Genomic DNA, 22,382 nt, shown 5'->3' with positions numbered 1-22,382 from the left:
TGGATGTCAGGCACGCTATTAAAACAATTACCGACTGCTAACACTCATTATCTCTTTTGCTTTGCAAGACCGTAGCCTAGGCGCATGCAGAAGAACCAACAATTGAGAAGCACAGCTCCACTGCAAGCGATTAGGCTCTCTACTCACAACAGGGGGCGGGGAGGCAGAGGCGAGGGCACTGGGAAAGCATCTAGAAGGTAGAATACTTCCTCATTCATTCCCTACTGAGCATCTGAACTATGTGTTTCAGAGGCTAACTATTGTTTAACTCAACTTGCATTTCCTGTTTCCCAAACCCATGTCAGTCTACGGAATAAGCTGATGGAGCTCAGTCTTGCGAGTGTGCAATTATGGCTTCCCTCGCCGTTTCCTCCCTTTTCCTGCCTGGCAAAAAGCTTTTTCTTACAAAAGGCTCCTTCACCTTAGATGGGTTTTGCTTTATTCAAGGGAATGGTCTGTGTGTTCCTCAAACAGGGGTCATTTCAAGGGAAGTACTGCTATTCTGTATTGCCCTCCTTTGTCCCCTAGGTGTAAACGAGTGAAAAGAGCAGATATTTGAAATATGAAGTGATGCAAACGCCTGTCCACAAGGATTTTTGAAGCATGTCATCTACTGACCAATCAGTGGGTTCACCACAGTGTCTTTTTCCCACTGTTGAGGGTATCCTTGTGTCCTTCAGGGTATGTCTTGTGCATGCAGCAGGGAATAATGACATCACAGATCAGTTCCAGCATCACCGAGAATAATACAGCTTGCTAGAAGCGACCCAATGTCCAGTGCAATGTTGTGATTGAGAGTGTCAGGCTAGCATCAGGGAGATCCAGGTTCAAATTCCTGCTCCACCCATGAAGCTCATTGGGGGACACTCTATGTCAGCCTTGCCAACCTCATAGGGTTGTTGTGAAGATAAGACAAGGGGGAGCTACCTGGAGAAAAGGCAAGGTGAAGTGTAATAAATGACTAAACCTTGCCTAGCGTCCTGTTTCCCCACACTGGCCAATGAACACCTAAAAAGACATGAAGCCAGTAGACTTCATCCATCATTGCTTTCTACCAGCTGGTACTCAGTGGCATATTGCTTCTTCACCCTGACATTCAATATGCAATTGTATCTTCTTTTCCCCTCCAGGTGTTTAAATGCATTATTTTTAAGGTACTTTTCATTTTCTGTGTTTTTATGCTTTTACTGTTCATCTTATTATTATTAATATTAATATAGGACACAGGTAGCGCTGTAGTCTAAACCACTGAGCCTCTTGGGCTTGCTGATCAGAAGGTCAGCGGTTTGAAACCCCGCAACGGGGTGAGCTCCCATTGCTCTGTCCCAGCTCCTGCCAACCTAGCAGTTTGAAAGCACACCAGCACAAGTAGATAAATAGGTATTGCTGCATTGGGAAGGTAAACGGCGTTTACGTGCTCTCTGGTTTCTGTCACGGTGTTCCGTTGCACCAGAAGTGGTTTAGTCATGCTGGCCACATGACCTGGAAAGCTGTCTGCGGACAAACACTGGCTTCTCCTTCAGCCTGAAAGCAACATGAGCGCCGCACCCCATAGTCGCCTTTAACTGGACTTAACTGTCCAGGGGTCCTTTCCCTTTTCCCTTTTATTAATATTAATTAAATTTCTATACCGCCCTTCATTCGAGAATCAGAGGCAGGTTTACAACATAAAAATACAAAAATAACATACCGTAGTAACAAACCAAACACAAAACCCCAAAGGCCTGGGAGGAAAGGATTGTTTTTCCCAGGGCACCTAAATATATGTAACTAAGGCGTCAGGTGAGCCTTCCTGGGGAGAGCATCCCACAAGTGAGGAGCCACAGGAAAGGCCGCTACTTGTGTAGCCATCTTCCAGATTTCTCAGAGAGAAGGCACACAAAAAAGGGCCGCAAAAGATGATTTCAGGATCCACATCAGTTCCTAAAGGGAGGAGAGGCAGTCCTTGAAGTACTGCAGTCCTGACCCGTTTCAGGCTGTACCAGTCAAAACCAGCACTTTCAATTGGGCCCAGATCGGTGCAATATACAGTGGTACCTCAGGTTACAGACGCTTCAGGTTACAGACTCCGCTAACCCAGAAATAGTACCTCGGGTTAAGAACTTTGCTTCAGGATGAAATCGTGCAGCAGTGGCGCAGCAGCAGCGGGAGGCCCCATTAGCTGAAGTGGTGCTTCAGGTTAAGAACAGTTTCAGGTTAAGAACAGACCTCCAGAACGAATTAAGTTCTTAACCTGAGGTACCACTGTATTCAAACCGTCTTGACCCAGAGAGCAACTTGGCTGCCAAATTCTGCAGCAGCTGAAGCTTCTGAACCTGCATAGCTAATAATAGGGGTGTCCTTGGCAAACTGCTCAAACGATTGGAGGGAGTTAATGGTGTTGAGGAGTGCATCTTGGAGTTGCTGTGTTTTGTAGTTTAAATTGACAGCATTTTGATGCTAAGAGTCCGTAAGAATCCAACTATGTTCCACCGTAAAGCTGCTGTCGAACCTCCTAATGCAAACTGGTAAACAATATAGATAAGGTTTTCACACTCCGTACTTCGTTATTTACCATAATCTGAACGTTCCCCTACCCATTCTGCAACTCATAGTATTCAATAGCTCTGTGTGGCAGTTTAAATTTTGATCTGATCTCCAAGTATGGCTTCCCGGGTTCCTGTTTTGTATTAGACAAATGTTGAAGGAGAAAGAGAGATTAATTGAAGGCCCTAATACCGTGCCTGTTAGTGCTAAGAAGTCATTCCAAATGTTCCAAAAAGGATTAATGCAGTATAACAAGTCTATTTAATTACTGAGAGACCAGTGATCCTCATATTACTATAAGCAGCTTTCCCCTTTATGTAGTGTCTATAAATAGAGCAAAAAATTGTTTAGGCATAACTATAGATCATGTAAAAAGGAAAAAAAGAATCTAGGTTAAACGTTGCTTACAAATAATTGTATATGGTAACAGATATGAGATGTGAGTATTCTGCAGAAATGCTACTTAAGCTACATAGTTCAAATTTGTAATAATGTTACATTTGCATCCTTTATTCATGATTTCAACAGCAAGCCTAAGAACCATTAAGAATCAATAGGATGCACAAAGACTAAGTTGCATCCTTTGGTTACCATGATAACAATTCTGGTACAAGCGTATGTAACCTGAGGTAACACTGTAATTAATTTACGTACTTTCCCTAAATATTTCTATAATGTATACTTTAATCACACAAATATACCAATCAGATTGCAGGATTAAAATTTGTTTCTGATGGTGGGGGGGAGCGAGGAAATCATACAAATTATTTAAAAAGTTGTGGCTTCATCCAGGAAGCCAAATCGCTATTCAAATTCTGTTTTCTGAACAGTGCAAGTTACTCTTTAACTACCAAGAAAACAATGGCATAATTTTTCACATTAACTCTTTGGCTGAAACTAACTGAACAGAAGCAGTTCTGATAAAGCAGAGAAAGGAACGGAAAGAAGGTGCCATTGCAACGTGTATGTGTATGTATTACTTATATCTTTTTTTGAGCTTTCACACATTAGCTTATTAAGAATCCCAAAACATTGTTTTGAAGGAAGGAATTAAAAGGGGGGAGTTAGAGGAGAAAGAAGCCAAATGGCCCAAGCCCCCACGGTTCAAGTTCCGAATTAGAGGCTTTTGTTTCACTTCCAATTCTTATTATTAATTTATTTGCTGGAGAAGTCATGAAAAAAAAACCAAATTCCTGTTAGGAAAGCCCAACAGCAAAGTACAGCACCCAGATCCTAAAGCTGTAAGAAGTTTCACAGCTGCTTACTAAAAGTCTATCAAATTGTGAAGTGCAATAACCAAATGTATCCTTTACTTGGGATTTCTAGCTATGGGGCATGATGCAAGAGCTAGTTTAGGCATGCCCAGTAGAGCTTCAAACGGCCTTCAGAAGGCAAACTTCTTTTGAAACACCTTTCCGTGTGTACATATGCTGTTTGTGTGTGTGCAAGACAGAAAGTGTGGTGTGTATATGCTTTGCATTTTTTCCTGGTATACAGCATCATTGCGTATGGGGGGGAGGGGAATCAATATTGTGTGATCTCCAGAATCGGGTCCAGCAGGGCACAGGCATTTCTCTGATGAAAATTGTGACATACTATTCCATCATCATCATCATCATCATCATCATCATATTTTTTACTATTTATACCCTGCCCATCTAACTGGGTTGCAAATATTTAGCAAATATTCAATGAAAGTTAAATATTTGTAGCAGTTCAAAAAGCTAGAAAGCCCATACAGGGCTGCCTGCAGGTGGCTCGGGGGCTGGATAACTCCATACCCTCCAACATTTCTCCGATGAAAATAGGGACGTCCTACCCTCCAATGTTCACTGGCTATCTCATAAGATCAGGGCCATTAGATGGGGCAAAGCAGCCCACCACAGGTTTCACAATGCTATTAAAAAGCAATCAAGGGAGGACAAACCAGAGAAGCTAGACTCCCTATCTCTGGGCATTGAGTTGCCCAGTCATCTCTGCATGGATCGCTTAGGAATAGTGCCAACAACTAATTCCACCAGGCATACAAGACACCTTCATCACTCAACAACTCTTTTATTGCAGGCTTGCAGTTTGCCACTAGCCTGAAGCAAGCGTCAACTGCTCTCAGGCAAGTGCTTAAATAGCAAACTGCATAAACTGGGGGTTGGGGTTCCCTGGGTAGGTACTCTCACTTTTCTAGCTTTAAGGGTTTGCAAAAGCAAGGGGGGTGAGCCTGTGGGCAAAATCAGGCCTGGCCAGCATCTTAAAGTGACCATTATTGCTATTACTCTGTACTGTGAAATGGCATTCCCTCAGTCACACATGGAGTAGCAATCATCAGTTTGGCATCAGGCTTAGATGCCATATGAAGATGTGTATTTTTGTCTAGGCTTCCTCTGACACACAAGGCAGGACCCTGTTTTATGTGTTTGAATCCTCTGAATTTCAGTGTTATTTGCTTTCATACGCTTATACAGTGGTACCTTGGAAATCCAACGTAATCTGTTCCACGAAGACTGTTCAACTTCCAAAACGTTCGAGTTCCGAGGCACAGCTTCCAATTGGCCGACAGCTAGGATTTTGCACAGCAGAAGCCATGTCGGACATTTGTGTTCCAGGAACGTTGGAAAACCAGAGCACTTCTGGGTTTTTGGCATTTGGGAGCCGAAATGTTCACGAAAGGAGCATTCAAGTTCTGAGGTACCACTGTATGTGTTTTTATCCTACTGTTTTATTGGTTTAAGGTTCTGTTTTTGTTTTAATGATATACTGTTTGTTTTTCAGAATGTACACTGTTTAGAGGTTTTCAAAGTATTAAGCATCTTATACTTTTAAAACAAACAAATAAACAAACCAAGTACTGCCTCTGCTCTACAGCAATTACCCTCAGAAGACTGGCAAACAGGAAAGGGGTCCAAAGTAGTTAAGTACTTCTGTTATAAAACAAAAGACTGAAACAAGCAGTCAAGCACATATATATCTCAGTAGGAATCTGTTAGTAGCACAGAGCTCAATCAGATGCTCAAGTGGTTCAGGATACAGCCCCCTCTTCTGCCCAGTGGAAACCACAGCCTGCCTAGAAGGGCAGGACTGAGGTAATACTAAATAATTCTTAAAGGGAACCAAGATTAGTGACAAACAGTACAATGTGTAAGTTACATATCTGAACTCTTAAATCAGGGGTGGGAAATCTCCAGCCTGCAGGAGGCTTATAAAAATATTTATTCATAAGAAGTATTTATATGCCACTCTGTCAATTTTAAAAATAAATAAAAATAAAAGCGGTTTAAGGAAACGTAACATAAACCAGTACAATAAAAATAATATAATAAAATTAGAAATGGACACCTATTAAACATTGGAAATACGTGTTCTTAATTGCCTGTGTACACCTGGCAGAAAAGTTTTCATCAGGCATTTAAAAGCTGGCACAGAAGGCACCTGCCAAGCCCAGCACAGGCCGTGAGTTGGCCCAAAAGGTTTGTTCCCTAAGCCATGCCCACCTGCGGCTACAAAGGAACAATTCAGGAGCTTAAAGTGAGTTCGAAATTGTTCCTTTGCAAGAGTAGCTCACTGATGGTGCCAACTGGCTGAGGGCTGCCAGGTTGTCCCTTCCATGGGAGATTTTCCCAGGGCAAATTGCAAAACATGCAGGGACCTTTCTAAAATGAGGCTGTAAGTTGTGAGAGGAGGTAAAAGTGCCCCCCTAACCTCACACCAGCGTCTGAATCCAGATAAGGGAGCCACCTTGGCAATTTGGGTTTCTTCACTTTGCACTTAAGGGGACAAATACCCAGCTACCGTGTCAACCATTTCAGACTGCAGATCCATTTCTCTCCCTCTCTCGTCCTGTTTAAAAGCTGCTACAACATTAAATTGTGTCCTCCTCCCAGAAAGCACGTGTTGCAGTGAGATCCTCAAGACTGACCTCACTGCTGTTGTGGATGGGAGCGACTGGATAGCCACAACAACCCAATTAGTGGTCCCTCAGTTGCTGGGGTAAATCTGGCCAACGGGATCGTTTTCATGCATTGACAAAGTTGTGTTGAGCTTCCTCTTTTTCGCCTCGTGCATCGGATCACCCGCCCACCCTCCCTATATTTATGGTTCTTTATAACCTTGCTATATAGTTGTGGGTCGTCTGCTTTTGGGGCAGGGGCCCGGTAGGAATTTTCCCATTTGGCTGATTGGCTGGTGCTACTTGGGTTTCGCCTGCCATGTAGCAAATTGTCACAACTTTGTAAGCTTTGGTGGTTAGGCATTGGTTCAGTGGTGGTGGAGGGGATGTGGATAGGCTGTGCCTGCCCCTCCAATGCTAGGGTACTCTGTTAAAGGAATCCAGGGGCTCACCTTGCTTTTGTCTGATCCCCTTCCAGGGATTAAGGCCATGCCAGAGCCCCTGGGAGCATTTGGGGTGAGCTTGAGTCTGAGCCTGGTCCAATGCTCCCCCAGGATGTTTTCCCTTACTGACATCTGCCGGAGTCCAGGCATCAGTGCTGCCCTGCTGAGGTCAGGTGCAGCTAGTCAGGAACCAATGCCTAAGCAAACCACTCACGACCTGTAATCAATAAAGTTGTGGCCAAAATTATGCCAATAACCTTAAACTAAATTCCTTGTCAATTGTGTCTTTATTTATTGGGGGAGGTCTTGGGATCTTCACACGCAATGCAAAAGAAAAGGCACATGTCTTGTGCATTTAGACTGCAATGGCGGCAACGGATCATCTTTATTGTCATGGGCCAAAGGAAGAGACAGGCACATTTGACTGAATGTAGGAAATAATAATTTAACTATGCAGTCTCCACGTAAACCCTTCTGCCAAGAGCATAAACAGATTCTCCAACCCGTTAAACAGATTCAACATGTAGCAGAAGGGCAACTAACCCCTAGTGTAGGGGCCGTGTTGGGCCCCATAATAAATTTTTTTCTGCCCCACTCTCAACGCCAGACAGATTTTGACAGAGGCAATCTGCCAAAAGTAAACAATAGGCCGAGAACTGCAGTGAGCGAAGAGCTCTGTGTGTGTCCAGTTTTAGAAACTCAGATATATAAGCTAGGCACCAAATGACTCCTTAAACCAGGGTTACAGTCACCAAAACAAGAATGCCTAGTTGCCATTTGGGGGCCCGGGGGCTCAAATGCGACTTTTTGGTCCCTGAAATTCATTCTGATTGCACAGATAAAATATAACAGGATGTGTTGCTGGTGTGTGAAAACAGTCAAGATCCGAGGACCCCCAGGCATCTCCAGATGGTGGAGACATCAGGTGGCATCCTGGCGCCCGGGCATCTTCACCTGGTCGCGAGTGGCTGATAGCCAGGTACGCAATGTGCATTAGCTCCTGGTGGATTTTGAAGGCTGCGTGTGTCCTGGCCATGTGACAGCATATGGTGGCCACACCCATTGCTAGCACATGGGCTCCAGAGGGTTAAGATCCACCCCTGACGCAGCACCACTTATGTGGATTCTCTGCTTTGCACGGAGTCTCAAGGTCTTTGTTGGGAGTTCCTTAGAATGGCAAAGAAGAAGATGCATGCATCTGCCACAGAGTGCCAGAAACCAGCTATTTGAGCAGGACTTTGATGGCTTGAAGGACAGGTAAACAGCTGAAGTCTTTCCAAAGGCAGGAAAATAAATACTGCCTACACCTTTCTATAGATTTCAAACAAGGGCTGGAATATATTAATGGTGGTCACTCATATGAAATCCAATATAAGAAAATGCAAGTTTGTTTGAAATTGTGTAAGAATATTCATGACCTAAACTTCCCCTTTTGATGCTACCTAAACCACAGCTAAGTTTAGGTATCATTTTTAAAGCATTCCGTCATTTTTTCCCAAGCCAATGTCCCATGAAGCTCTAATTACTAGCTCTGTATTTGATAATCACCTTATAGACTAATCCCAAATTCATTTGCCTACTAAACTTGAAGTGATGCGAACACTTGCGTATTAAAGGAAGCGGAAGCCTTTGAAAGATGGAATCTTTCTGAAGATTTGACTCGTTTCTGACCATATTTCACTGTGCAGTTATTAAACACAGATGATTATTATAACGTACATAAAAGAGAATTCAAAACACCTAACTGCTTCCCTCCTAGACACAAAAATGCACATCTTAAAATTGTGCCAGATTGTAGGCTGGGGGCAGGGGGACAAAGCGACGGCCACTTCCCTCCAGGAGGAAGAATGTCCTTTTCCTATCCCTTCTGCACAAACAAGGGCTGCCAATTTGTCCCCATCATTGTCAGCAGACAAAAGCAAACTTAAAGGCTGCAGCCAGACCGCATCAAATAGAAGACATAGCAATACCAGAGGCTGCCTTGAAGCCCACTGGGGTGTGAAGTCAGGGCTGAAGTCTTCTTGTCAGCTATTACCATAAAAGAAGCAGAAGAAATAGCGACACTTCCACACAAACGGAAAGGTCAAGGAGTTCGTAGCCATTTCGTGACCCAGACAAGTCAAGGTCAAAAGATTCAGGTAGCAATTTGGTCTGGGCATAAGTTACTTGCTCAAATGAATTGTTTTAACAAATCAGCTTTGGTCAATTAAACCTAACGCGACATGTTGCATCACATAGCAGGGTTCCTGACACTGAGGCCAGGAACTGAGACTGGCCTCGTAAAACAAGGCTTTTAACATGGCATAACAAATCTAAGGTAATCCATCCAGAAACTGCAGATGTCAACATGATGAAATGCAAGTTGCCCTGACTAAGAATGGTTTTCACACTTTTTAATCTCAAAAGAACTGAGCAGGGACCTCACCCTCCCCAATTGCATTTAACAAGAATTCGACCCATATATGAAGCAGAGCAAAACTTCTTTTTACCTACGAACTAGTTAACAACAGGTTTCCGTGCCGTTATGTTTGAACAGAAGATCAATCTGATAGATATAGCTTGGTAATTTATCATATATTAAAATATATTTGTTGGCAGAAATGCCTCTCAATTATTGAGATTACTTTCGGTAACTTTTATTGAACTGTTTTTCTCCCAGGCATGAATCAATTAAATTTAATGCCTCACATGCTTCATTAAAAAAAAAAAAGTTTTATTACTAAACTTCAAAAGAACAGACTAAACGTCAGATATCAGTGCTATACCTCCAACATCCCTCCCTCCCACTTACTTAAATAATAATTAAAATGCAATTATTTCAATTCAATTCTGTGTAAAGTCTTAATATGCAACAAAATCATGTGGAGGGTTGGCAGAATTAGGTGGAGATCTGCCATTAATCCCAACACCCAAAGTAAGAACTCAGATAAAATATGGCCACAATCCTATGCAAGTTTACCCTAAAAGAGGCAGAAGCAAACTCCGGCCCTCCAGATGTTTGGGACTACAATTCCCATCATCCCTGACCACTGGTCCTGTTAGCTAGGGATGATGGGAATTGTAGTCCCAAACATCTGGAGGGCCAGAGTTTGCCTATGCCTGCTCTAAAATAAGTCCCATTATGTGCTTACTAACTAATAGATATTTTCGGATTATAGTGTTAACAGTGCATATCTTCTCAAAAGTAAGCTCCACTGAATTCAGTTAGATTTACTTCTTAGTACGTGGGCCGTTTCTGCTACCCATCAAAATTCTTACTGTCCTCACATGAAAAAGTGCATCAGGCTGGATCCAGAGACTACTGAGTAGAACTCAACCTCTGCAACGGGCTTTTCTGCTAAACCCCGCTGTACCCCTCTGGAAAAGCATGGAAAGGGGCACATGGGTCTACAGCAGGATTGGAACATCAGAAGAATTAAATGGGGCTACATCCTGCACAAGCAGAAGTACTATTCCACTCATGCAAGACATCTCTGGATCTAAGCCATTCCGTATAAACAGTCTTCTTCCTTTCAAAACACAATTATGCAAATTGTTTCTTCGTATTATAGCTTTCAAGCCACTAAAGATGACAGCCTGACTTGCCTAATGAAGCCTTAAAACCTCCACCCACTTACAGTTATGTCTGTTTAGCCCCACTGTCTTTAAGTACATGGAATGAGCATAGGATTGTACTCAGACTATGCAAGCTTGCTAACATTAAAAAATGTGAATTTTTCAAAATTCGCAGTATTCTATTACTGTCCAACAATCAATATTGTCTAGCCCCTCCTCCGAATTAAGAAATCCGCACGTGGGTGCCCATATTCATAGTAGAGGGAGTGCTTTGAACTTTCTGCAAATGCAGATCTCGAAAGGGCCAGGTCATCCTTGAAATGCCTTGTCACAATTATTTGGGGCCAATTTGTTGTCGTTTTTCTTAGATGTATGCATAAAATACTAACGGTGCATGCTTGCAGATATGTGTGCATATGTGTGCATGGCACAAGTGATCTAGTGTGGGCCGCAGCTCCCTATCTGTGTGTTCACCATCATATCACGCTTCCCATTTTTGAAAAATAAAGTTAGGCAGCATTCTAAAAACTATCAAATTATCCAGAATGCAACTGTGTGGCACACATCGTATTTCAAATGCAAAGGGAATAAGATGCATCTTGTCTAAGGAGTTGATTGGACTGACACCGTTAGATATCTCAAGAACTAAGGGCCAAACTGGATGCTTTAAAGACATATTTTCATTTAACATACAGGGTTTTTTTTTTTTGTTTTTAAATGCAAATTGCATCAGCATGGAGGGGCTGATAATTAACAGCATCAGAGCAGGCATGAAATTTAACCCTCCCCTCCCCTTATTTGTATTGAAAGCAAATTTGGCACTGGCGCCAAGTTCCCTCTCTGTGCCTTCCCTGATCCTACTAATTATCATCCCCCTCCCCCCCCCCACTGCGGATGCAATTTGCATTAAAAAAAAATATATATCTGCATGCAGATGCATTTAACGTTATGTGTAGTTTGACCCTAAGAGTCCACTGGGGCAGGAAGCAAAATCAATATATGTTCCTTGAAAACACATATTTCTTAGTTGCTGAAAGACCAGCTCCGTTAGACTCCTCTCTCAATTGTCATCAGCCATCACTCAATCAGGCTACAGGAGATGGACCTGCAGGGTCTTCAACTTTTGGTTTCTCCTCTTAATAAAATAATAATAATAATAATAATAATAATAATAATTATTATTATTATTATTATTATTATTATTATTATTATTTTATTTATACCCCACCCATCTGGCTGGGTTTTCCCAGCCACTCTGGGCAACTTACGCCATATATAAAAACCTAGTAAAACATCAAGCATTAAAAACTTCGCAATACAGGGCTGCCTTCAGATGTCTTCCAAAAGTTGTGTAGTTCTTTAACTCCTTGACACTTGAAGGGAGGGAGTTTCACAGAGAGGGTGCCACTACCAAGAAGGCCTTCTGCCTGGTTCCCTGTAACTGCTTCTCTCAGGGAGGGAAGCAGCAGAAAACCCTCGGATGAAGACCTCAGCGTCCAGGCTGAGCAATGGGGGTGGAGATGCACCTTCAGGTATACAGGACCAAGGCCGTTTAGGGCTTTAAAGGTCAGCACCGAGACTTTGAATTGTTTTTCGAAATATTGGGAGCCAATAAAGATCCTTTAGGACTGGTGTTATATGGTCCCGGCGGCTACTCCCAGTCACCAGTCTAGCTCCTGCATTCTGGATTAGTTGCAGTTTCTGAGTCACCTTCAAAGGTAGCCCCACATAGAGCGCATTGCAGTAGTCCAAGGAGGAGATAACCAATGGATGCACAACTCTGGCAAGATAATCTTGAAATCTTTCAACCACATAACACCAGCTCTGAGAGATCTGCATTGGCTCCCAGTACGTTTCCGAGCACAATTCAAAGTGTTGGTGCTGACCTTTAAAGCCCTAAACGGCCTCGGTCCTGTATACCTGAAGGAGCGTCTCCACCCCCATCATTCAGCCCGGACACTGAGATCCAGCGCCGAGGGCCTTCTGGCGGTTCCCTCATTGCGAGAAGTAAGGTTACAGGGAACCAGGCAGAGGGCCTTCTCGGTAGTGGCGCCTGCCCTGTGGAACGCCCTCCCAGCAGATGTCAAAGTAATAAACAACTATTTTACTTTTAAAAGACAACTGAAGGCAGCCCTCTTTAGGGAAGTTTTTAAGGTCTGATGCTGTACTGTTTTTAATATTCAGTTGGAATCCCAGCCAGATGGGTGAGGTATAAATAATAAATTATTATTATATTATTATTCCATTCAAACTGGTCACTACAAGAATTCTGCAAGAGCATCTGCTCCTGTACTGACCTGCAAGGCTGCTTAGATCATCTGGGGGAATATTCTGGTCCTGCTACTGCATCCTACAAAATATCATAGGGCAGTGACCAAACATAAGCATTTCCCACTTTTCCCCATATTTTGGAATGGCCTTCCTTTTGCCATACATGAATCAGCAATCATCAGTTCCATTACACATCTTGTAAAGCTATATCATCTAGTCCAGGTCTTCCCTGACTCATGAGACTGTTCCCTGTTTTTATTTGTTTGAATGCTCTAGATTCCTGTTTAGATATGGCTTTGTGCTACTGTTTAACTGGTTTCATGTTTTGTTTTAATTATACTGTATATTGTTTTCCTGTTGCATTGCATGCTTTTAAGTAAATAAAGTAAGAAACAGTGCCTGGGTTTGCTTTTTTCTATCATCGCTCTCCACACCTTTTCCTTTTGTGTCATGTATTTTAGATTCTATACCTAAGGGCAGGGACTGTCTTATCACTGACATTTATAAGCTACTCTGGAAGCCTATTTTGGATGAGGAGTGGGATAAAAATGGTACAAATAATATCAACTTTACAGTCAACAGACCAAAAACAAGTGCTCATCTGTTGTTCCATAATACAACATAGATATTGAATTCATACAGTCTTTCAAATGCATTCATTCCTCCACTGGTATTTTTCCATGGGCAAAATTATTAATTCAGTATCATCCTTTTAGTGTCTTAAATGGGCCTACTTAAAGTTGCAGTGGTGGAGATGCAGACCTGATTAGTAAGCAGTAACAGGTTATGCTGTTAATACCACTAAACCAGAGTAACACTAATAATTCCCTAATAAAGACAAAAAGACGAATCCAAAGCAAGAAGCTTACACCTTAAGTGTTTTCACAGCTGAAAAAGATGGCTTCCGATGCATTAAGAAGAATTATTACTACATATCCTTCTTAGGCATACTATAATGCAAAGGTGAGTGTAATTTTAAAGTAGGGATGGGAAACCTATCGTCAAGAGCCCCATGAAGGCTTCTTGGCAGAGCTGGTGAGAGTAGGAAGAGGATTAGGAAGAAAGTATGAAGTTGGATTATGGTGAGGGGGCCGGCTGTCTAGAAGGCAGTGATTTGGGTGCTGGGGAAGGCCCAAGTGGGTTGTCTGGAGATAGTCCTGTCATCAGATGACCTTAATGTGATAGCAGAGCCACCAGTCATGACTCCAGCACCACCTCTCATCAGTGAAGTACTTGCCATCCTATGGAACGTGGGTGGCGCTGTGGTCTAAACCACTGAGCCTCTTGGGCTTGCAGATCAGAAGGTTGGCAGTTCGAATCCCCGCGACAGGATGAGCTCTCGTTGCTCTGTCCCAGCTCCTGCCAACCTAGCAGTTCAAAAGCACACCAGTGCAAGTAGATAAATAGGTACTGTTCCGGTGGGAAGGTAAACGGTGTTTCTGTGCGCTCTGGGTTCCGTCACGGTGTTCTGCTGCACCAGAAGCGGTTTAGTCATGCTGCCCACATGACCCAGGAAGCTGTCTGTGGACAAACGCTGGCTCCCTCAGCCTGAAAGCAAGATGAGCACTGCAACCCCAGTCGCCTTTGACTGGACTTAACCATCCAGGGGTCCTACACCTTTTACCTTTACTTCCCATCCTCAGGAGTGGTGGCTGAGACCAGATCAGATGGTGATCTAGGCATGTCAGCTTTGCCTTCAACGCCAAGAACGCTGTGATGATGGTGACAGCAGAAGCAGACTCAGCCCACTGACAGAAATGCTTACTTGCTTGCCTAGTCCTGTGGCTCAGGACAACAGGTGCATGAACAATTGAGCCCACCCAGCTCTTCAGATATGGAGCACAGGGGAATATCAGTGGCTGGGCCAACATCTTAGTCCATATCTACCCATGCAGCTTACTCTGTTGTGAGCTTCTGAAATGTGTAATCTGATCTATGTTTGGGCATTGTAGTAAAGTTTGGAATCCAGCCTTTTACAATACCGGAGCTGTGTTCAAGTACTGTGTCTACAAGTGGGAGGGAGGAAGCCTATGGTCTTCCAGGTTGGAATCAGCCCCAACTTACATGGACAATGCTCACAGAAAACGAGAGCTGCAGTATAACAACATTCTGAGGGCCATAGGTTACCTGCCGCTGTTTAGAAGACTGCATTGGGTTTTTAAAGTTCTGTTCGCTTCACACTCATTGTCAAGCCTAATTTATTTTTAAAAATGTGATTCCCGAAAAGAAATGCCCAAAACAAAACAAAAACAAACTGAATTGCCTGGGTTTTCCAAAGATGTTGCCAATTTTGCTGCAATCTACTGGTCACTTAAAAAGGATCCCTGACAGTTAAGTCCAGTCGCAGACGACTCTGGGGTTGCGGCGCTCATCTCGCTTTACAGGCCGAGGGAGCCAGCGTTTGTCCGCAGACAGTTTTTCTGGGTCATGTGGCCAGCAGAACTTAGCCGCTTCTGGCACAACGGAACACCGAAACCAGAGCAGCGCACGGAAATGCTGTTTACCTTCCCACCGGAGTGGTACCTATTTATCTACTTGCACTTTTTTGGCATGCTTTCGAACTGCTAGGTTGGCAGGAGCTGGGACCGAGCAACGGGAGCTCACCCCATCGCAGAGATTCAAACCGCCGACCTTCTGATCAGCAAGCCCAAGAGTCTCAGTGGCTTAGACCACAGCACCTGGAAGCAAATCTCATTAAACTCAGAGTTAGTTAAGTTTCAAATAAGCACCGCTGAATAAGGAAGGCTGAATACCAGTGAAGTGTGAGTTAATGCAAAACTTGAATGCCGCTAAAACTTCAGCTCTGAGTAAAATGGTCAGGAAAAAATGCCTTTATGCTGTCAGGTACTGCCACTCCTCCAAAATAATACACATACCAGTAAGCATCACGTAAACTACAAGATGTTGAAGTTATGTGGCTTGCCAACACAGAAGAGTTGCTATCTATGCATTTCTTAGTGAGTTGTGATAATCAAGTTTTTCTCATGTGCAGTCCTTGCTTTTTTGTTTCTAGGGACAGAGCAGTTCCTAGTCCACCATTCCCCCCCCCCCCAGCAATCACCCTCTTCCCCTCCCTTTTTTAATACCAGACAGGACACAGTCTGGCGATTCAGGGGCTCATGCAAGCCAGACTTCCTTTAGTGCAGCCCTTTGGGTAGAACTGCTAATCCATCTTACTAATTAACAAGATAATGGTGGTTAGTCAGAAAACAGTATTAATGCTAACCATCTAGGAAACATCAACAGAAATGACTTCTCCTTTTCACTGGTCTCCGGTAGCCAACCCATGCAGCTAAAGAGAAAGGTATTTAGATGTTTTAAAATCTGGACATTCAAGTGCATCAGAAGTAAGCACACTTGGCAGAACTGCATCTATTTGCTGGAAAGTCTGGTGAGTTTCTGCTGAAGTCTTGGTTTGGAAATGAAAGCTTTTTCACAACTCTCTTAATATCTTACTTTTAAACAATGTGCAAAAATAGGAACAGTGTAATATAACCAGAATGAAAAACATGTGGCAATTATGTGACACATACCAAGACCTACACAAGCTTAGATTGATAGATAGATAGACGATAGATAGATAGATAGATAGATGATGTCATTGTTGTTATTGCCTTTTTAGTGATCAGTATCAAACTTTATTTCAGTCACAGATCAACAAAAGATAAACTGAACACATCCATAATTTCGAGCTGTACAATACAGCTTACAGTATGTATAATAATGCCATACAATGTCTTTTGAGTGTCAAAGGTATAGCAGACAACAGAAGAATTAAATTCTGTAGAAGAGAAATACAAACAAAAAAGTGTGCTTCGGGGGAGAAAGAATTGGAACTTTAACAATCTGCTACTACAGAACTGGAAAAAAAAGTTATCTATTAGACGAAGGATTTCTATTATCTGAAGTTCTACTGCGGCAAACAAATACAACAGCTTTCATTCAGCGATTGTCAAAAAAACTTTCCAATGTGCCCACTGCAATGCAGATGCCAACCAACGAATCAAAGGCATTCAGCAACTAGACAAAGAGGGTTTGATGCCAACCTCGGTGCCACTGGCAACCATTATTGGCATCAAGCACATTGTCTGCTTTATCCTCCCCCACTCTGCCGGCACTTGACAAACAAAATGGCGGTTCTTGTAGAAACGGAACACAGCACAAGAGCTGCACTGATTGAATCAAATACTACCAAATGATTTTATGGACTGAAACACAGCTTGAACCAAACATCAGAAACAAGCCCACGAAACCTGTTTCCTTCAAGCGATGTATAGCTTTCACAACATTTAACATTAAGATGAATCCAAGAAACACTGGAACAAGGAGGAAAACCTTTTTTTCTTTCCTTTTAAAAAAAGTATTTATTCTGTGCTGCGTGTTTCGAACACCTGTGGACTAGGAAATCATTTTATCCTAATTTGTTTCCCCATAAAAGTGGTACGAACGCAAGCAAGCGTATCAAGTAACGTTTAATTTCGCTTGTGTCCTGCAAATTCTAAGAGTAGACCCGTAGTAAAAAAAAAAACGAAAAAGGAAGTGAAGGAGAGACAGGCAGAGTTTTGAGGGGAATGGCTGGGACGGAGAGTCAGATAAAGCTTGTCAACAAAAACTTGATAGACTGGTCTATATTTCTTCTTCCAGTACAGATCTGGGAAGCAAGTAGAAGAAATCCTCTTTGTCAAAGCACAAAAAAAGGACTGACATTTCTAGATCAGGAAATTCTCAATATATTGTAACATTGCTCTCTGCTCTGCAATGCGGATGCCAACCAACAAATCACAGGCATTCTAGGCTAAACAAAGAGGGTCCGATGCCAATCCTGGTGCCACTGGCAACCATTACTGGCACTCAAACTGTTCTTCCACATGCTTTTCGCCAACGTTTAAACATGCGCCTTATTTTATCCTTTCATTCATTTAAGAACTTTGTCCTTCTTTTAAAATCCCCCACCTTGTCCAACAACTGATTAGATTACTACGCCTTATTGATGAGGCATTACCAAATAGATTTTTCATATACCAAAATAGAAGACCAATCCGCTATAAAAGAGATCATTACTCTGACTGACATTGTGCTTCTACCTTTTGCAAGCCTAGCAACCCTTGGTGCTTTGCCTGCCAAAACACAAAAATGAGATTGAGAGCGCGGACTATTCTGAGAACCATTTTTAAAAGGGGGGGAAAGAATCCTTTTTTATATATAAAGGAAAACAGCCAAGGACATATTATTTCAAGCATAGAAATACTAGTCGTTTAGCAGATTTTGCCCTCTCCCACAAAAAACAACAACAAAAAAACACCCTGATAGCATACAAAGAGGACGCATAGTATGCAATAAATGGAAGGTTCTCTCAAAGGTGACTTGGTACAAAGATATGTACCAACTTTACATCCAGTTATTTTTCGCAGTAACTGCAGAAAGGCTGAAAAATTCGGAATGATTGCATGATTCAGGCTGATTTAGCGAAAACCGAAAACATCCACTAGGTATCACTAACAAAACGGTGTTCTCCATCTCAGCCCTGCTCTCAGTTCAAGTGGAATATGTATCAACTTCAAAGCACAGCATCTTAAGAAGAACAGGTAGGCAGGTACAATAGATGCTATAGCTACGTTGTTTTCATCTGCATTTGACTTTCCGGTGTGCATGAGGTGCACATCACCTGGTTATAGTCTTCCTTAAAAACACTTTGAGGTGCAAAAAATAATAATAATTCATTTTTAACACAATGCATGTGTGTTAGCATATACATAACAAAATGCATATGCAAACACCATAGCTTATTTCCTCCTTCTTGCAAGATTAATTTGCAGCACAATCCTAAAGATGTTTACCCTTTCGCAACCCTGCATAGGATTGCAGTCTTAAGAGTCATGTATCATAATTTTCAGATGAAAATCACAATAAAACAGCTGGGCTGGAAGGAAGCTAACTGTCTTTAAATCGCATTAAAACCAATGGGATTGAAACTGGTACTAACTTAAGTCCAGTTATTTCAATGAGACTTTTATCAATTGAAGTTGCTCTGAATTGGGGCCCTTAATTCTGTTTATGTCTCTTACTGCTAGAAATGAGAACAGGAAAGTATTTTCATTAGTATACATTAATCCTAAAATAGATACTTAGTCATGTTTTATTATATAACAATTCCATGTGAAGTTAGGACTAAGCATGGCAAACAAGGATGGAATCACGTAAACTGAACCAGAACATTCAACTTTCGAAGTATTTTAAATTGTAGGTGAAAATCACAAGCCAAACCACCACCACCCGTTTTACTTTTAATTTCATCATTAAGTTACATAACATACCCTTCTTTTATACTTGGAACAAAAATATGACCTCCAGTCTTTCTTTTAACTACCTTCCAACACCAGGCCGATTTATGCAAAAAGCCACCAACTCCAAACATTATGGGATGTAAGTTCACTTCTTAAAACAGGTTTGTTGTATGACTTGAAAACAAAACATTCATTTACCTGGGATTCATTACTGAAAATACATAAAATGGAAGGCAATAATCTAAGTATACAAACAGTGACAAATAGTGACTGCTTATGTGTTTTGTTACATTTTAATGTAACTTCACATTTCCATATTGAAGCAACATTTTTAAAGTTTGTGTATGTTATGGAAATTATAATTTGCAGAAATATTTGGAGAAAGACCAAGCTACGAACACCAATTGTGCCTTGAACAACACGAGATGTTCATACAACGAGCGCTTAGTGCATATTAATATCCAGATGCTACATAGGCCATACTCTAAAGCTGAATCTTTTTTGTAGGGGTTAGAGCGTTTCCTTGCTAAAACCATGAAAGAGATAGGAGGCAAGATTTGATATAAACAGATATGAATCTGTTTAAATAAGTGCATATAGCTTTTGCTCATTTGCTCGTATCAATAGATTTACCAACATTTTAAAACTTATGCTCTGCAACACACGCTGAAAGCTTCCCCAATATTTCGAACTTCCCTTTTGGAACAAAAGCTTGGCATGCATTCTCAGAAATACATGTCACTTAAATGTACAAATATGCAAATTAGCATACACCTGTGTACCTGTATGCAGGGAAATATATATGCATATTCTTTGGCTTAAAGGAGAAAGATCTAAAGGGGGTTCAACATATTCATACAAGGCAAGTAACCTACCTTGATCCTGCACGTAGTACGCCAGAAACAAATCAAGCTCCTTGACTGATACTGTTATGTGATGTGGCTGGACACAAAGTGCTGGATTTGTGCAATGGGGGGATTTCATGAGCCGCTCTCCGTCCGTACTTTCCAAAGGGATACCTTTAAAAAGGATCACCATGACTAGATCCAGACGCCAGACTTTGTCTGCCTGTCGCAGGCAGTCGATTCTCCTAATCTTACCCTTCTGGTCAGGATTGGACAACACACAGCACGGGTGCTTCTTCCCGGTAACAGTTAGCACAAAATCCTCCCGGTACTCTTGGCGGATATCTTTGCGCAGTTTGGCGAGAAGCCTGGAAGCCCACTTCTGTTTAATTTCAGGCTTTTCACTAAGTAGCTCATCCTTGACTGCTCTTTCCTCGTCCTTTGACATTCGCTTTTCATGTTTCTTAAAGTACTTGCGTTTTCGAGCCTGAAGGTTGAACCAAGTGTAGGCGATTGCACGGACATGGGGGAGAAGTGCCTCAATGAATGGGTGGAATTCATCCTGTTAGGAGAAGAAACAGGGTCGGGTAGGGGGGAGAGAGAAAAAACTGAAAGATCAGTTCTGTTTGCATGGTGAAGGCAAGAGCAACAGTCCCCCCCCCCCATTTCTAAAGTAAAAAATGAATATATATATATATGGCTTTAATACCATGAGCACTAGGCACTTTTCATTTTATTTAACCACAGTTTCAACTTCCAAAAAAAATTATAAATAACTTCTCTAAAAATACTTCCACATTTAATTTCTGGAATTCGCATGGAGTTTTGGTTTGCATCAGATTCGCCCCCCCACCCCCACCCCCCCACACACAGACAGAGCCCTTTGTCTTTGGCCCCCAAATGACAACTCAAATATAACTGCTTCTTAAAATAAGAGCAATAAGTGGCTTCTAACATTTGCAGTTCAGATGTGCGACCAGCTACAGTACCATTTTTGCTAAGACATCCCAGCAGAACCCTTAAGAAGGTAGGTGTGAATTGCACCACACATTTCTCTTCCCCGTGGCACAGAAACACAAAGCAGATGCGTGGTAAGTGCGGTGCTATACAGTTCCCACTTTTGAAGCACACTGTCAGCGAGAGACCGATAGCTCAGCAAAGAGCATGCGCTCAAAAAATTTGATCCATTTCTCTTATCAATCGCCCAACATTCCAGCGCTGAAACAGGGTCATTCCAGCGCTGATGATGCCTTCGGAAAGCATGGGGAAGTTAAGGAAAGGAGGCAAAAAGGAACATGATGTACAACAAGAGCCAAACCACCTAAGTTTTATGCACCGCACAATTCTACCTTTCCTTTCATAACTTTGTGAAACAAAACTTTACGCACTCAAGAATTAAAATCGCATCATTATTGCTGTCCCAGCAATTTTGCTCCACTCTGCTGTGGGGGGTTCAATGCCTTACAGTGTTAGTTAATTTGTTAGCTGGTCACGAGTATGTGGCAACTTTTTGGGCGCCCCCCCCCCAAAAGAAAATCTATCTCAGGCATACAATGAAAATGGACAACTTGGCACAAACTTTGCATTCTTTGTGCTTCAGCTGTCTGTGGCAGAGTGACATTAACACTGCATCGTTGGGTAAATCCTGCTTTTCTAAAATACGTGTTATTTATTTATAGTTCTAGAGAGCTCTTCCTATCATCAGGCTATTCCTAAAGATTCATATATTATTTTCCTAATTTTGATATTTATTGCAATTTAGATTCTATTCATTACTTTTGGCAATTATGTTACTTCGTGAAGTGGAAGATGCTCACCTTAAGGTTTCATCTTACAGACATTTCTTTCTGTCACATACGTAATTATTTTGTAACCAAAACAGCCTAAACACACATGGCAAGTTAATGTATGGTTTTGAAAGAAAACCATAAGAGCACTATTGTTGCTTCCCAACCTTTGGTATATGCATTTCTGAGTGGTTCTAAAGTTATTTTTTTCTTCTTAGACTGTTTTTAACTGTGTGGGTTTTTTTAATTTTAAAAAAATCACTCCATGTACTTTCAAACTAAACGTCGAAGTCATGTTACAAGGAATATAATGCAGATGCTACAATTGTTCCCTTAGAAATTCAAACTGTATTTTTCAGGCGGGCAAAATGTTAATACACACTGATAGTTACACGTGTTAAATTTGAAAGCAGGTCAAACTGATCTAAATGAACTATTTTATATACAATATATATTTAGGATGGAGGTGCACATTAGATTAAAAGATTGAGTATATTTTATTGCTTTTATAATTACTGCATAGATTGTGCAAGCTGCTGGTTTTCAACCCAAGGAGCTAGTACTGAACAAATAAAGCTATGCTTGTATTTTTGTTACCTAATGTTCTGTATACTAAGCCTTGCATTTTTAGAAGTAAAGAAAACAGAGGTCTTCAGAATTACTGCAGGTTTGGTTTTTTAAACATAAACCTTCCCCTTCTATGGAGAGGGAAATGAACTAAAATAGAATGGATAGTATGAAACTCAAAATCATTACAATATAAAGTGAAGCAAAGTGGCAAAAGAATCATT

The 22,382-nt window shown here is 41.7% G+C and overlaps 1 protein-coding gene across 24 annotated transcripts in view; it reads right to left on the bottom strand.

Annotated features, from left to right (window-relative positions):
- The window catches only part of NFIB (nuclear factor I B), a 300,457-nt gene that overhangs the window by 166,896 nt on the left and 111,179 nt on the right, over positions 1–22,382 (bottom strand). For 23 of the 24 annotated variants that reach the window (XR_014506294.1, XR_014506295.1, XM_083420048.1 and 20 more), the window contains exon 2: positions 19,835–20,366. Coding sequence is in view for 22 of the 24 variants with exons in the window: in XM_083420048.1 (XP_083276174.1) it covers positions 19,835–20,366 (532 nt within the window). In the remaining 2 variants the exon portion in view is untranslated. Of the gene's footprint in view, positions 1–19,834; positions 20,367–20,793; positions 20,900–22,382 lie in introns of those variants that run through there. The other variant, XM_083420053.1, reaches the window with a different exon arrangement.

This window comes from Podarcis tiliguerta, assembly GCF_965153285.1.
Source record: "Podarcis tiliguerta genome assembly, chromosome: 17".
Taxonomy (NCBI): domain Eukaryota; kingdom Metazoa; phylum Chordata; class Lepidosauria; order Squamata; family Lacertidae; genus Podarcis; species Podarcis tiliguerta.
This window is presented reverse-complemented; position numbering and strand designations above follow the sequence as displayed.